Raw genomic sequence first — 17,594 nt, forward strand, 5'->3', positions numbered from 1 at the left:
CACTGGCCCACCCGTGCTTCTCATGTTATTGTAAGACGATACCAATCAATGACAGAAAAATGGACTAGTATACAATAATTCAAGTGTTATCCTCTGTCACATTAGTATGAAAAAAATGTTAGTTTCCAGAGTCTGGTATTTATTGCCTGTCTAGCCATAAAAGCTGTGCCATGAAACTTGATTTGTTATTTTTATCAGGATAATAAGTTAGTTACATCGAATGAGCTCATGCGATTTGAGAGAAGTGCTGTTTGAGTATGATTCCTTTGGAATCACCAGGGATTGGATCGGATAGTTACGATGAGTGGCCAGATTGCATCAACTTGCCCCGTCAACGTGCTATTGCACCTCACGCAGTCAACCAGTGGTCATTCGTGATTATTGTCCTGTTAGACATAGTTCTCTTAAGTCAGTTATGTTTTAGGTCTAAGTCCTTTTGGGCAAGTCAGTAATATTAACTGCATTAAGGAAGTGTTTCTTTGATATCATTTAATCTTTCTCGCGTCATTCGTTCATATATTTTGGCTGCGAATAATGAAAACATCTTTCTTTTGAACAAGTCATGAATGTTCACTGCACTTGAGCAGATTTGCTACATATATTTATTGTGTGCTAGTCATAATTAAGTCCACTGACATGTTTGCAGTTTTGATTGACATCCTTTTTTGTGGATATGTATTTTTGTGGCTGTGAAACTTTTTGTGTGTGCAAGTCATTCGTGTTTTATGCACTTCAGACGATTACTAGATATCCTTCTTTTGTTTAAGGCAGTCAGTGTTTTATGTCTGTAAAATTTTGCTTGACATCTTTCTTTGTGTCAGTCATGTTTGTTGCATTTTTGTAGTTCTGCAAGCTTTCTTTTGACATGTTCCAACCGCACCTCAATTCCTCCATATTGTTTTCATTCCTCCTCAGTGTGAAGCTGAATAGTTTCCAGTGTTACATCTATTACTTCTGATGGCACTGACTACTCACAATGTGTTGTCAGGGAAACGCATTCTGTAAGATGTGACAGGTTATATAATTAGGTTGTTACTGAGACTGTTCTTTTGCATGTCTAGTGCAAGTCATGAAACAAACACACATTTGAAAGAAGTCATGGACCACCCGATTCTTTGATATTACTATTACAAATCTGTGATGGTATGACAGATAAACTATTGTAATTTGAAAAAAATCGGGTGTTCTGTAACTTCTGAAAAAGAAGTTCCTTGCTTTAAAATGACAACACTGAGGGATGTTTTAATAATTTGCTTTAATAAATTATCAGGATTGAAATCAAGCAACTGTACAGAAACTGACACTTGCTGCATGAACACTGCCTCAAATGATACAAGCTGGATCTCACACGCAAGAGACAGACAGCATACACATAGTGAATCCAAACCAAACTGCAGACAAGTGAGTTCATATAATGTGTTTTAACTTGTACAATGGCATCAATAATATATCAGGAATAAATTTCATATTCACTTACTTCACAAATCTTTGTATTACATACAATAATCAATTTTAATATCTACCTGTCTGAAAGGGGTAATTAAAATATCAAAATTGATTTGTAAACAGAAAGAATGTCAGTTTGAAGTGTATGAAGTCAACTTTAGATAGACATGTGGGAAACTCACAATAATTCTTGGTCAATGTCCAGTCTTGTACTCACTACAGGACAACCTTTAATACATGATTCCAAATACACCATTACCTTGCAAACAAATACAAATCTAATGTCATCAAATAATAAATAAATGAATGATTGAAGTACCCCAAGGAGCTACATCCTAATTCCTTGTGAGTTTTCCTTATGTCCATTACATTAAATTAGCATGTTTTGATTGTACTGGATCAAGCAGTCTCTGCCATAGGAAGGGAGGATTCAGTCTACATTCAGCCTATCACTCACATCCATAAACCTGTATACCAGTCCATCTTTTGCTGTAGGTACCTACGTCAAACACATGGTGTAAATATAGTATGTATAAGGGCAGCATCTCTCTAATTCCACATCCTCATAGAGAGAACTTATAGTATCACACAACATAGCACTTCAATGTCAGTTACAGCTGGTTTCAATGTTGAAATATTCAGATTAATGTAGGGCTTGGTACCCATGAAAGGTGTTCACTTCTGTGGTAGAATAAATAGTTTTGTTTTTTTATACAAGTACTTATATTTCCTTATTACCAATGCCCAATAACATGGCAGTTGTGACTGAGTCAACTGTGAGGGAATCAGTGGGTTGTCCGAAGGGTCAGCATGATAGGACAGCAAGGGCAGCTAACACAGGGAGGGTCACAGAATATTTGGTTTTTGTAAGAAATCCTTGTAGTATCGCAGCCTGACAGCCAGTATTGTGGTAAACATGTACGAGATATCCAGAAACAGGTATGTGTACAATATCTAAGCAGGCTAACTGATCCATGGTGCAAGTCATACTATTGTCGCTGATCAGGACAACAGTAGTTGATGTGGTAGTAAAAGCTTACAGGAAAATCAGACAATTGCACATATTCCAATCTGAACTTGTGTTGGACGTATTGTCAGTCCATGTCGCAAGTGCAGAAACTGTTGCTATTTACATGTCCTTGTAGAACAGGTCTGAAGGGGGACCTCAGTATACTCAAAGCAACTAGGGCCACTCTTAACATATCAGATTATGAGAGAATGCTGCTGAACAAAGACGACACAGAAACTGGGCATGGTCCTACTAGTATCCCGCCTGCCAATCAGCCCACTCACCCCAAGTGCAAGCTCCTTACATCTTCACATCATTAACACAGGAAGGACGAAATGTAACCAGGCAGCAGTGCTGCAACAAGGATCTCCTGAATTATATCAACATAAACATCTGACAGAAAACAAAGTTTTAACAATATAAAGTTAGATCACAGTCCTGCTGCTATGGCTAGGTCGTTGTGACCTAGTTTACCAGGTCAATATGACCTGCTCTCATTCGTTCAACCAATATTGGCATCATCCTACCTGATACAATTTAATATTGCAAGTTAGTTGTATGGAAACTGAGGGTACCCATGCAGCTGATCGCAAATCAACACAACTGTTACCTTGCTTAATTAATCACAGAAGCATGTTATCGAAGAGCATGATACATAAAAAGACACTGAAAGCACTTAATTGAACTGCTAATTTTAAGTTAAAAATTGAAAATATTTCTGTTATTTAAGAATTTGGCTATAGAACATGAAGACGAATATACAGTTCAATTTAAATACCAAGGCAACATAAGCTGATCAAGATATTTGAAGGGTTTCTATCCAGAGAGAATATACCATGTCAGGCTCTTTTTCAGTCGAAACAGGGAAAAAGAGGTTATGCATGTCTCACATAAGTTACTACATGCACCGAAAAACATGTATTCTTTTTGGGATGGAAAGTACAAATAAATTCCTTTTGATGACTAAGAAACTCTGCTCAAAAGAAAGACTTACCAAAAATACGATTTTTCGAGCAAAGGGATAATATGTCTATGAATTTTATAAGCAAAGCAAACTATTTCATTGTTAATGTTTCTTGCTTAAACAAAACAATAATTAAAAACATGACTTTTTGCGAGCAAAGAAAGTCATATATTATGAATTTGATAAGTAAGCAAAGCTAATTGCTTCAACATTTACTTTGGTTGTAGTGTCAAGACAATATCCCTAGTGATTGTTGAACAGAAGCATCACAGCAAGCATCAATTCTGTAGCACAGCTGTGATGTAGAAACCCATCTAACTGAGGACCTTAGATCCACACACCTGTCCTGCATAAAGTGATATAGCTTTCAACACAAGCTTGATTCATACTTTCTAAAACAGGCTACAACCATAATGAAAACTTCCTAATTATTAGTGGTTAATGAGTTACGTTACTTCAATGTGTAGATGCAGATCTCTCAACCTAGCTGAGATGTGGGTATAAGACATATATGTTGAATATATCGATGTCTGACCAAGGTACACAAGCAGCAAGCTCTACGACAATCACCACGACGTTGTTGCACACAATGAAATCAATGATGATAGTGAAGTCCCACAACATAGGAAGTGGCAGCTGGGTGGTTCTGGGTAAGGAACAGCGGCAGTGACAGCCAGTGATGAACCATCTTCCATGTTGTTGACGATGGCTCCACCTGGAGGGCTGTCCATCTGTTGTTCATCCATCTATTCATCCATCTGTCTGTCTGGGTATTATGCTGTTATCAAACTACCCACACAGTACTGCGAGCGGGAAGATTCCTCAATGAAAGACACAAATAACGTAGTCAGCCCAACTTCAAGATACACAGTAGTATAATGCATGAAGACACTACTGATTACTTCAATTCCCGGCAATATGCCCTCACTCCATCACCGGCTGCCCAAGGTTTGTTAAGCCACATATACATATCTGGCAATAATTCATCAATAAGACAGCGTGATCAGTGTGTTTCTCTTGTCAGCCAGGGCTGCTGACATCAAGTCTTCTTGCAGCCAGCAGCCTCAGCTTTGCATCAACAGTTGGGTTGAAGGACTGTACAAATATATATAAACACATGATAAAGTCTAACCAGGCAAGCTGCTCATCAAAACAGCTGGCCAGGTAAATGTTCTGTACTAGCTGTCCTCCCTCGCATCCTCAAGTCACCCACAGACCGCCTACTTTCCTGGAAGTACAATTGAGCAAATATTACATGTCATTTTTCCAACACCAACCCTTGACACATTTACAAAAGATCCTGTTTGTCTGTTGCTTAATGCAGCACTCAGCAATATTCCAGCTACATGCTGTCTACAAATAATCGAGTCTGGACCAGACAATCAAGTGATTGACATCATGAGCATCGATCCACGCAATTGGGATATGATGACATGCATCAACCAAGTCAGCGAACTTGACCACCGGATCCTGTTTGTCACCTCTTACGACAAGCATAGTTGCCTTTTACCGCAAGCACGGGTTGCTGAAGATCTATTCTACCCTGGATCTTCACGGGTCTGAAAGATCCTGATAAACCTGCTCATGATAACATACTTGAGAAGCATAATAATGAATCATGTGCTTTAACATTTCACACTATCTTTGTCAGTGTTAGTTTCAGGTTAGTACAGAATTAAAAGTTTCAGGAAAAGACATACATTGAAATAGAAGTAGATGTACTACCTCCAGTGATAAATCTGATAAAATGATTTATCTGTGTAAAGCAGTATTGTACTCACATGTAACTTGTCATCATTACTGCTGATTAAATTGAGAACTGACATGGAGCTTGCTCTTTTCATACTGCAAAAAGACAGAAATCTGCATGAACAGGGAGGTGTGACCAGCTGGACTGAATGCTTACCTTCATCTCCTTCAGCTACAACCCCTCTCCACAAAATAAGGGAGAGGGGGGAGATTTGTTGCAGACACTGCGGGCAGAGAGCATTAAAGCCATTTTCAGGTCTTGGTGTGACAATGTTAAATGCCCTACATGGAACAGTAACCTATATCTTGTACTGTCAACATTCTTACTCCACATATTTCGCTTCCCCTCAGTACTCTGTAGTTTCATCTTTCACACACAAACCTGACAAGTGCTTGGAATCCTTCAGGTTCACAAAATGCATCAACAAAATTTGACTCCATGGTCATTATTGTGTATTACAGGCCTAGACTGGACTGACCAGTGATCACCACTGATCTACTTCATCAGGATTCACCAACGCCCATCAAGAGAGAAGTTGAAATTTGGTCGTCCCTGGACAACAGGGACATCACAGTTTTAGTTGCCTCTTAAGACAAGTACTGGATACATAGAAACCAGAATGCTAAGATGAGGTTGACATTGATGCAAGACACAATATAGGATGGAATAATCCTCTGTTAAATTGAATCACAATGACAGAAATACAGTCCCCTGCATGGGTGTAGGGTAGTGTTACTACAGCTATGATTTACTATATATTTAACAACTCTACATAATTAAACATGTGTAAAAACTTGCATAAATTTCCATTTGAACAGGAAGAATTACATTCTTTCCAATGACAGCAAATAAAAGAACAGTTGTAAATCACACAAAGATTGGCCTATTCAAAGTTAAGACCTTTAAAGCAGTGATTACATGAATCGATTAAGAATGCCTTTTCACATTCCTACTTAATCTGAAATGCTATTGTGAGTCTTAATGTTAGTCTAGCTTAAAGCAAAAAAATAATGTAAGAACAGAATGACAATCTTGTATATGGGGGCATGGTCATGGTGGCATCATGGGAGTGGTAGGACAGGGTTCCGTATTCAGGGTACTTCAGGTCATGTGCACAGTAAAAGCCTCCTTCCTGTAGATGTGTATGTATAGTGAGGAAAAACGGGGGAATGAATTTAGATAAAAAAAAAGCATTTTTGTTTGATATCAACCCTGAAAGAAATACTTGCCAATGCCTCAAATCTCAAGCATCCAAAAGCTATGTGATGAGAGTCTTAATGTAAAATGTATTTGATGGTTGATGATATCTGTATGAAGCATCACCATGCTATGACTAAGGTAAAACAGTATTATTACAGCATGAACTAGTAATGAGAAGCCCTTGAGAAATGAATGAATGTTGCAAACCACGCAAAGCTGGCTGATGAATGAGCAGGGAATTGTACATCGGATGATTCACGCTGGATATGTTACACAATGAACAAACACAACACAAACACACACAAACAATTCATAGTAGTCATGATAAGTCTTAAAATTAAATTATCCTCATTTCAAAATCTTACTTCTCCAGGTGTATCATATGGCAATGGAGGAACTTTAATATTAATTCTTCTTTTACCTCCTTTGAAATAAGCCCTTATGAGTTGTGCAAATCATCTTGATTTGAGTCACTTGAAATCAGTTCCTTTGTTAAATGTTTGATGGATGCGAAAACATGGGGCTGCAGTAATGAACAAAAAGCTAGGATGTGCTGTGGATGGGCGAGATGAAATGGCAAATAAAAAACGAAAGAAACATCATACGTGTTTACTCTCTCGTTGGCATACCATCCCCGCACATACCAGTTGAGGCTGAGACAGAACAGTGCAAAATCAATTTGGAACTGATCCCTTGAACCAGTTTAAACAGCAAAGAAAAACACTGAATATGACAAGATGAAATGACACTATTAAAACACGTATAGATATCTGAAGTAGCATCCTATGTTGACTGCTTTCAATGAATAAAACCCTTTAATGTAGCATTGTACAGCTAGCTTCTAGTTGCGACACATCCGTAGACAGCAAGACATTTCACACCGACATTGACAGAGCACAGAACTGATTATGTGTTTGTGAGAGCCTTATCTGTACTTGTGTCATGTAGATGTAAGGCAAGGCTAGAGACATGTTGTGTTGCCATGACAACTGGCAAATGGATGTACCAGGGTGCTTACCTGCCAGAATTTTCGTCACCAGGCGCCTTCCCCTTCAACTTCTGCACCAGTTTAGCACTGCTACGTTTAATGGAAGCACGCAGTTTAGAGAACGATCCACTGCGCTTTAACTTTCCCGTCTGATGGAGGAGGAGTTAATTAAGATGGGGTGAATGTGTTGGTTAGATCATGTATGTATAAGGTTGGAGCTGGCTGGGGCAGCAGGCTCCACACAGTGCCTGACGACTCAGTGACAACAAGCTAAGCCAATGTTAACCGAAAACATGCACTGTCGGGGTTAGTGAACACTCGTGGAGTCAAGTCCATGGAATGGCTTGAGTAAGTCATGTGCACAAACAAGGTGTGGTCTACCAATTTTCTCGTGTTAACTTACTTTATGAAATCATAAGAAAGCCTTGCCAAAACTGATGTATTTCAAGTGGGTCGAAGTGGAATAAAAAACAAATCATTTGTTCCATGGCTCATTTCCAAACACTCAGTTACATCAAGTAGAAACAACAAAATGCTCAAAGAACTGTCCTGAATAACAATACAGAGGCAACTATTATTCAATATACGCAAGTTATGCTTATGATTGCTTATAGGATAGCTTTAATGTAGAATACTGCTTCATGGAAGAAAATAAGTGGTTCATTCTTTTTTGCACAACTTCAGATAAAGAAGCAATGTTATATTTTTCAACTTATCTCGAAGACTTCCACATTTGACACTGCATATACTCAAGATCCTTCAGATAACTGTCAAAGAAATAGTAACTGTACATCAGCACATATGCCTGTTCACTTAAACCTGAATTCCTGGTTTGAAGTCCTGAGTGCTTGGACAAGAGTGATGTTTTCACTGAGCCTTCAGGCACATGCAGGCACAGAACTCAAGAAAGAAATACTAGGAACAAAATACATGAATACTGTGTTGGCATGCAAATATAGGACAGCCAGAATGAACTAAAGGATGTAGTGATACTGAAATACATGCCAGGACAAACGCCAGCAGGTATTTGACTTTAACACTTTAAATTACCAGCACAATGAAATTTACATCTGTAAATCACCAAATTACTGGGATTTTACTACAAGTTAATAAGAGTGACAGTTAATCTACGCCTACCACCTGTCTGATGGTGAGGATAATATAAGTCGGGTCTACTACGCAACAAGTGCCATGCAGCGGCAGTTGCAGCAATCACCTCGGACACAGAACAAAGGTGGTATGAGTACCCATTGTTGACTCAGTGTGCCAGCTAATAGGACATACAAGGGGTTTATGATGAGGGGGGTTGCGTAATCATTTTTACCCTTACAGGCAAACAAGCTCAAGCTTCTTCAGAAAGGAAAAGAATTTCAAGTGACTGACTGTATCAAAGCTACGATAGTAACAGATCATTAAATGAACATGCTGATACCAAAGACAAGAAGACTGCTTTGATAAGAAATGTGCTCAGTTATCAGCGAGATAACAATTGTTAATCACATGTTTCACAAAATATATATTCTTAACAGCAAGATTCAATGAAGAGCAAAGATTCTTTTCAGTTATTTGCTAGTAAAAGCAGACACGCCAATTCCAGAAGACAATTTTGAACTGTTAGGTAAAATCAAACACCGTGGGTGTGCATTAGAGAAAACCTAAGTATGTGGGAAAGCGTGGAAAAACAGGTAAACGAAACAGAAACACAAATCTGACAGGCCCTATCTTGTTGGATAACTAGCAGCCACTGAGAAAACATGCACCGGCAGAAAACCTTCCAACTCAACAGCCCGTCACAAACTCAGTGTGCATTAACTGCCAGATCAAGGGATTTTCCTGGACATTTTCGTTGTTCCAGCATCCAGCCAATATTTATTAGGGTATAGAAAAGTGGTACAAATGAAACATGGATAAAAGGAAAAGTTCCTAAATATTTCAAAACTTAACACCATTTAACGTTCATGCAAGGCAACAAAATACAACCGGCAGAAGTCTAAAGAGAAATGTTTATCATGCAAACTTTTCACTGGTCTTTCTGACATGATCTGACTAGTTGGAGACGATGTGCATTGCACATGCTGTGAACAGTGGGCCAAGGGAAACAATCACATCTCTCACTACCTTGTATCTCGATCATAATGCCTGTCTAGAGAGAAATTCAAGGGTTTTCTGCATCTGGCTGGTCATTTAAGCCTTTCATTCACTAAAAGGTAAGTCCGAAACATACAAATAAGCTTGCACAACTAGCACAAAGAAGCCTGGGCTTGAGTTGTGGGTCGGAGTTGTCTGAGTGCTAGGTGGGACGTTTCACTGATACTGGTGGCTGATGTTGTGTTGGAAAGTTTTGCTGGCGGCGTAGGTACTCATACTCACCCAGCCCTGGTCTGTGAGGGCCGCAGAGTCGCCCGACCACTGCATTTTGATACTCACTTCGTCACCAATGTCAGTTTTCTCGTAGGCTACACTATCCATAGAGTCTCGCCGGAGGTTCTCTCTGCTCATCGAGCGCTTTCGCTCTTTGGGAGACTGCTCTTTATGATATTCACTGCTTAACACATCCGCTATTTTCGTGGTTTTGACTACGTCCAGACCCTAGCAGAAAACCAAAAAGTTGACATGTTGGGGGGTAGTTTGTACCTATGACCCAGGCAAAGTGGTGAAGGGCTGGCCACACAACACTGGTATTGTCACGTCAGATAGAAAATGTCCCTAAAAAGAGCTAATAAAACCCAACTTACGAAGGATGCATAAATTGTGGAACACATGAGGTGAACATAGCCCCATATCCGGAGTGTGAGAATGTGAGTGGGTGGTGGCCAGGCCTGCACCAGGGATGATGGGTAGGGCAGGAAGGAGTGAGGGTCCAAACATAATACAATGGGGTGAAGAAGTGGAATAATCATGTGGCAAACAGAATTAGTAAATGAAAACTAAAGAAAACCAAAATGCTACAAAGCAAGCATTTAGCACCGCCACCAGTATACTTCCGTGGAGAAACAGCAGCAGTGTGTGTGTGTTGTATCTGTGTGTGTCTAGCCTTGCCTTGCCTTGTTGTTGGAGTGTTGACTCACCTTCCCCGGGTACATACAGAGCTATATACTTGCTGGTGAGCGAGGAGGGACAGACAGAGTTAGATAACAGCTGACATCTCACACAATACACCATATAGACACACCATGTATCATACGCCTCTACAGCAAATACTATCAACTCTCTGAAACAAACATCTGGTTTATCATCATAACTTATAAACTTTGTGCAGTATTATCTTCACGGTGAAAAATTGGAGCTTTCAGCAAGGAAGGAAGGAAAGAAAGAAAGTTATTAAAGGCACATCAGCACTTTTTCAGCTATTCACAGTGACTGATTGTTTGAAAATACCCAAAGTAGTAAAACAACAAACTCAGATAAACAACACTGTACACCTTATGCATTTATTTAAAGCAGAACTGATGATACATCTATGATAAAGATTGGTGTCCATGTATTTGGTGTAGAACTTGAGACTCCATTACGACACAACATTAGTTGACAGAAGATGAGAATGACGATACACAGCTACAAGTATGGAACCATCAACCAATGTGAAGTTTGAACCCAGCCTTGATATGAGAGGAAGCTGGAACCTATACCAAGGGTTACATGCTGTGACACTGTGGGACGAGATATGTTGTTCAGTGATATTGGAGTGTGTGCATACAAGTGTCATCACCGACGTGAAAGTCCCACAGCTAATGTTATATGTGCAAATATGTTGACCATTATTGAGGATCTATTTCACAGTTGCTAAATATTGCCAAGATAAGAGAATAAGTGCAGAAACCTCAGAACATAATGAGGATACAGTGTTGAATGACTTGTGCACATGGGTCTGTAGGATAAATCCTGGGCTATCTCTGTGGCAGTAGGAACTAACATGTTAAATCTTGGGGTATTCAGCCATGAAACTAGAAGTATTTAAGCTACAAAGATGATGAATGGAGGGACTACATGTTGAATGATGAATGAAAGTGTATTGATGAAATTGATGATCATCCGTATGTACTTCTGTAATGAGATTGGCTGACACGTGACATCGATTCAGTGTTTCTTGTGAGTGTCTCTCAGTGCGGCCGTTGACGGACGGACTAACGACCTCCACTGCTGAAGTTCTGTGATATAATTGCTGTCATCCGCTGTTTGACAGCCACAACTAGGTAGGGCTGCAGATCTTACCCACAAATAGCTGGCTTTGTCAGGCTTTCTTTACATTAACAGAAACAGTAGGAGCCTTTCACAACAGTCTCTTGCGAATAGGCACTTGATCCCCCAAACAGCATTTTGTAGCCATTTGCATTATATGGTCAACTCCGTGATGAGAGAGTTGATCTGCAGCGCCCCCTGGTTGGAAGCAGAGAGATGCTCTACTAGACTCTGTACACACCTACAATAATTGTACGCATGTACAGATAACAACAATAAAAAGACAACACCTACACTTACATTCTTTTTGGACCTCATGGCACACTCCTCCAGAGTCTCGGCAGCCTCGTACTTGCCCTGTCGCCGGTACAGCGCACCGAGGTTCTTCAGGGTTGTTGTAACTGTCGGGCTGAGGGAGAGAAGACGGGGAGGAGGTGAGCAACTCCTCAAAGCATCACATCAAATTTCCAGATTCCTCATCTTACAAGTATGTCTTGATTTCATTGTTGATTTTTTTAAAGCTAATCTCTGTTGGGCATTTAGACATGGATATGAAATGAATTGTTTGATAGGCATTACATAGAAGTTGATTGGAGAACAAAGTAGACACAATCATTGCTTGACGACGGTATAAGGATCTATACTAAAACATTGCCTTTACAGTAAATAAAGAAGTTGTTGACTTTGTCATGGATATGTTATAAATGACAAGATATGGACGATCAATTTCTTTCTTGCAATTGTAGCAATGTTTTGATGTAGACTCTATAGTATCTGTCATTATTATTTTAAACATCATGCTCAAATGATACAATTATATCCTGATTTTTGTAACATTCTGTTTCTAATATTAGCAGTATTACCTATCAACTTTAGCAGCCTTGTGCCAACTGCCATACTCTGGAAGTGGGGATCCATCCTTGTATTTTCCCTGTGACAACAGACAAAAAGAGTTTAGTATACAGGAAGTAAACAGTCCAGTATAATTGTTTTGCAAATGAAGCATGCAACAGTAAACATATGTAGCCACAATGATATGTCATCATGTATAACATGTGGATACACTTCAGTGAACAAACAGCGACATGGACTCACTTTGTTTTCTTCTCGCTCTTCTGCCCTCATCCAGATGGGCTTGTTCTCTCCTACAATACAAGTCACAAGTGGTTAATGCCTACATCTGAACATGTACCATCCATTCTTCATCTACTCACAGTCATAGCAATACATTGGAATACTTCCACATCTTCTGTTAATTGCACTTCAAGTTATGAAAATATGCACACTAAGTGAGAGTGAGTATGGTTTTACACCGCTTTTACAAATATTCCAGCAATATCATTGTGAAGTTACAAGAAATGGGAATCAAACATTGTACCCATCTGGGGTATCGAACCCAGATCTTTGGCACGACGAGCAAAGGCTTTAACCACTAGACTACCCTACCGCCCCTTCATATCAAATGAATATAACATATTACATATTAAATGCTTCTTTCTTAACACAGAGAGCTAGTTATGTTGACAGTGTTTGAAATTAAGGGGTCAAGCTTGAGGTTTACTGCTATAATATTCGATTCCAAGGACCCTAAATGTTTGATTTCACAAATTTGGGTTATGACCAAGGCCCCACTCACTACCACTCTTAACGTTGACAGTGAAATAGAGTGAGTTAGTATGGTTTTACGCCGCTTTTAGCAATATTCTAGCAATATCACGGCGGGGGACACCAGAAATGGGCTTCACACATTGTACCCATGTCGGGAATCGAACCCTGGTCTTCAGCGTGACGAGTGAACGCTTTAACCACTAGGCTATCACTACAATGAAATAGAAGTGAACACATATGCAGCTTGCCCGAGTCGTACCTTCCACCTTGCCGAACTCCTTCTCGTGTGCGCGGGTGAGGACCTCCTTGTACAGAACCTCGGCCTGCTTGTACTTGCCCTGCTTCAGGTATGCAGAGGCCTACAAGAAGAGGGGTCAGGGTCAGGCATAGACCTTCACACAACACAACACAACATACATGCAATATAGGTAACCCATACTTTGGCTGAGAAATATGTACAGTTGGTGTTCAGGCAATGACTTGATGGGGTGGCTTATTTTCTTCTTAGTGGAAGATGTACTTTCTGAGACAAGATTTTTTCTCTGTTTTACTTGTGTAGGAGAAAAATGCTTTAATTACTAAATCTGATTGAATGCATATTATACAAGTGAGAAAAAGGACTAAACAGTACCATACTCTGTGTATCATACTATGTTCAAGAATATATCTATAAATCTTAACTATATTAATGGTGTTAATAACGGAACATAAACATGAAAAGATGCAAAACATTTCAAATCGTGTTAATATAACGGTGTATACAAGGACATCTGTGAAGATTGCACAGAGTTAAAGTTCAACAACAGGTTGAACAAAGCAGGAACAGATTACAGGAATGAAAGAGTAATATATAGATAAGTCACACACATATTAGGTGCAGTAACTATATGTAAGCTCAAACAATATTCTAGTATCCAGTACACGATGCTTGCAATTTCCTTCAAGTCAGACCTTAGTGCTTGTTACCGTCACACAATCTCATTAAAATCAGATCTGAGTGCTAGCTACCCTTACTGTTTAGCGGTAGCAAGCACTAAGACCTGATTTAATGAGACTGAAGATGCTAGTGATGCTGATACCTATGTAATGTTATTACGTCTAATCTGAAGTAAGGCAATAAGATGTCATGATAGTTATTACTTTGTAACTTGTTAGTGTGACTTCTCTTCAACTACATGCAATAGGCAATTTTGATGCTGAACAATTCAGTAGTAATCACTGTGCATTCAATACGTATGGAAGATATCATCTGGCATCAAAAAGGATTCACCAAGAGAGCCCAGCAAATCAATGCAACTATGGGCTGTACAACCCTCAACCTACTCATGGTCACTGTAGTGCCCACAGATATTCAACTCCCCTCATGATCTACTGACACTGAAAGAACATACTTAACAACTGTCAAAACGTCCTGGAGAACAACCTTTTGTTTGTTGTTTGTTTGTGTGTTGTTTAACAATGCACTCAGCAATATTCCAGCTATATGCAGCGATCTGTAAATAATCAAGTCTGGACCAGACAATCCAGTGATTGATATCATGAGCATCGATCCACATAATTGGGATATGATGACATGCATCAACCAAGTCAGTGAGCCTGATGACCTGATCTTGTTAGTTGCCTCTTACGACAAGCATAATCACTTTTAACGGCAAGTAGGGGTTGCTGATGACCTATTCTACCCTGGATCTTCACGGGATAACAACCTAAAGGGTTACAGTGAAGATGAACAAAACAATTAAGCTTAGAGAAATCACCAGATCTGATTTTTCTTTCAAGCAATTCACTAAATCTCACAAAACTTGAATGTAATCACTTCAAACATTGCAGTTCCAAATATTAGTCACAGTGAAATCATGATTCTTGCAAAAGGTGCATTTGTTAATTTGGAACAAGCAATCAAATCTTGTGTAACATGTTATTCAATTGCATATTACTGGTTACAAATGCAAGCAGTCGACAGTCAGGGGCAGATAACTCTGTCTCCCAGTCAAAGACATGCATGTTATCGTGCAGGCAGGTACAAAGGCAGCAGGCAACTCTACTGCACGAGTGACCGCCTTACCAAGTTGTTTTGTGTTTTTATCACGTTGGGATCATCATTTCCTAAGCGTTTCTTGTATATTTCTAAAGCTCGGATGTAATATTTCTCCACCTGCAATAAATAACCAAAGAGTGCCATTTGCATGCAGTGCTACATGAAGGAGCTGGACCATCGGATGTCTATGCATCTCCTGGATGCCAATAATCACATCAACCAAACATATGGGGACAGGAACAGGGAAAGAAGAAGAGAAGGGGGTCAAAATCAAACAAGGGTGGTGTGTCTTCTCACAAAGAAATTCCACTAAAAACTATGAGCATGAAGGAAGAACTTAAAAAGTATAAATCTGTTTTAACTGGTTGATGTGATTACCAACTTGTCTCTCAGGGAATAACATTGTACCAAAATTGGAAACTTTCACATGGTATTCGGCAGAACAAATTGACAGTGAACATAGAAATTTTGAATTTTGTATCACACTGGCACGAAGGACAGAACACACTGATAACAGTAATGTGGTACAGAAATATACCACTAGTGTCATCAAGTCCTCATGCCAGTATGTATGTCCCTGGTCAGTGTGAGACGAGGATGTATAGACTGCTGGTCCCTGCTCCTCAACAACATCAAGTCTTACCAGGTTATTCTTAGTCTTAGCAACATTGGGGTCATCCTGGCCTAGCTTACTTTCATAGATTTCTAGAGCCCTTTGATAGTACTGCTCTACCTGTTAATAAAACATCATGCACAGTTAAAACAAGTGAATAGGAGGAGTTGTCCCTCTTGCTGAGATCTCATGTCCCATGTTGTTTGCACATGTGAAACATACAAAACAATATACCTAGACTTGATCACAATGTTTTTTAAAAATATGAATAAGTTAATAAGAGCACATTATTTCACTGAGCAGTCATTAACAAGTTATTGAAAACATTAATATTGATTCATTACGACAGATGTACTACTAAACAAACAAAACAATATTCCTCTATGACTGGATAATTAAATTGCCTCGTTCTTTTTACCTCTTCATATTTGCCTTGGTTTTGACACAGTAGAGCCAGATTATTAAGTTGTTTCGCTACATCAGGGTGATCTTTGCCCAGCACCTGAAACCAGTTAAATAAAATGTTAGCTCATGGAAATTGGATCAAATACTTCCACTGAGTGACATGTCGCCTTGCTCAGTGAATGAAACACTGTCATGATCTCTAAAGCGCACCTAGCTCAATAATACGATTAGTAAAAGTCTTTACCACATAGTCAGAAAAAAAAGACATATTTAAAAATTTATATTTAACTGCATTGATCTTAATACATCTGAAGGTCAGGAACATAAGAAAACCAACCACACCTCAATGAATCACACAAATCCTGAGATCTTAATAATGTTACAACATAATAAAAAGTAAATATTAACAAAATAATACACCCAGTCCTTTGTCATAAAAGCTGTCTGAGACAATCCATACAGTATGATGGCACACTCTCCAACAGGCCACACTTGTGGCCACACGATCCAGTTTGGTTGCTTCTTACGACAACCTATTCTGACCCTTATTCCCAATGGGGTGTGCTTCTATAACTGCACTCCTAATCCTACCTTTTCCCTTATCTCCAGTGCTCTCTTGCACAGGGGCTCCGCCTCCTTGTACTTGCCACGCTTCCCGTACAATACAGCCAGGTTGTTGAGGGTGGCTGCCACCTGAAGAGAGGAGAGGAAGGCACTAGTTACTCAGCCATCACCAACACCGTTGGCCATAGAACTCCAATAGGCTTTTGTATTACACCCTTTATAACGAGGCACTGACTTCATTATAAAGGAATTATCACAAAAATATAAAATAAATAAAATGAGCATAATCATAAAGGTTTCTGATGCAAAATCGTGTGTCTAGAATACTGATGGTACTGATGGGCAGCTAAGTTGAGATGAGAATACTGCAGTATTTTCCATTACCAGAACTAAAGCTCATGAGAAAACACTCCTTAGTTTGTACACATTTAGTTTCTGACATGTACTGTGCTGACCGAAGGCAGAAAAACCTTATTATGGCGGTTCCTTTTTATAGTCACTTTATGTGTGTGTCATAAAGCCCAAAGATGTTTCTTTAGTGGACTTGTCGCGTATTTGATTTAAAAGACGGAAAACATCCCCCCCAATCTTACAACTAAGAATGTACATGTTGCAAGCAAACTAAGTACTATCATACACCTCATTAACATCAGGGTCACATTCAGGTTTAGTGGTCATGATGCATACTGTACGTAGAGCGAAACAAACATTTCTAGTCTACATGACGACAACATAAGCATGTCACATGCAGGCCATACAGCAAGCACGATACACAACAGCTGTCTCAGCAGTTGGTCATGTTCAGCCTGTGTATTCAATGTCTGCATGAA

The 17,594-nt window shown here is 39.3% G+C and overlaps 1 protein-coding gene across 18 annotated transcripts in view; it reads right to left on the reverse strand.

Moving 5' to 3' along the window:
- Positions 1-1,236: 1,236 nt before the first annotated feature.
- Positions 1,237-17,594, reverse strand: part of LOC124146625 (kinesin light chain-like) — a 47,187-nt gene continuing 30,829 nt past the window's right edge. For 7 of the 18 annotated variants that reach the window (XM_046516999.2, XM_048403740.1, XM_048403743.1 and 4 more), the window contains 12 exons: positions 16,792-16,893; positions 16,214-16,297; positions 15,826-15,915; positions 13,404-13,503; positions 12,632-12,681; positions 12,400-12,467; positions 11,831-11,945; positions 9,728-9,946; positions 7,388-7,506; positions 6,975-7,022; positions 5,201-5,264; positions 1,237-4,647 (listed from right to left, as the gene is read on the reverse strand). In XM_046516999.2, coding sequence (XP_046372955.1) covers positions 4,567-4,647; positions 5,201-5,264; positions 6,975-7,022; positions 7,388-7,506; positions 9,728-9,946; positions 11,831-11,945; positions 12,400-12,467; positions 12,632-12,681; positions 13,404-13,503; positions 15,826-15,915; positions 16,214-16,297; positions 16,792-16,893 — 1,140 coding nt within the window. In that variant the 3' untranslated portion in view covers positions 1,237-4,566. Of the gene's footprint in view, positions 4,648-5,200; positions 5,265-6,974; positions 7,023-7,387; positions 7,507-9,727; positions 9,947-11,830; positions 11,946-12,399; positions 12,468-12,631; positions 12,682-13,403; positions 13,504-15,209; positions 15,300-15,825; positions 15,916-16,213; positions 16,298-16,791; positions 16,894-17,594 lie in introns of all 18 variants that reach the window. The other 11 variants (XR_007223266.1, XM_046516986.2, XM_048403737.1 and 8 more) reach the window with 11 other exon arrangements.

This window comes from Haliotis rufescens, unplaced genomic scaffold (assembly GCF_023055435.1).
Source record: "Haliotis rufescens isolate VD_foot unplaced genomic scaffold, xgHalRufe1.0.p SCAF_3, whole genome shotgun sequence".
Classification (NCBI taxonomy): Eukaryota; Metazoa; Mollusca; class Gastropoda; order Lepetellida; family Haliotidae; genus Haliotis; species Haliotis rufescens.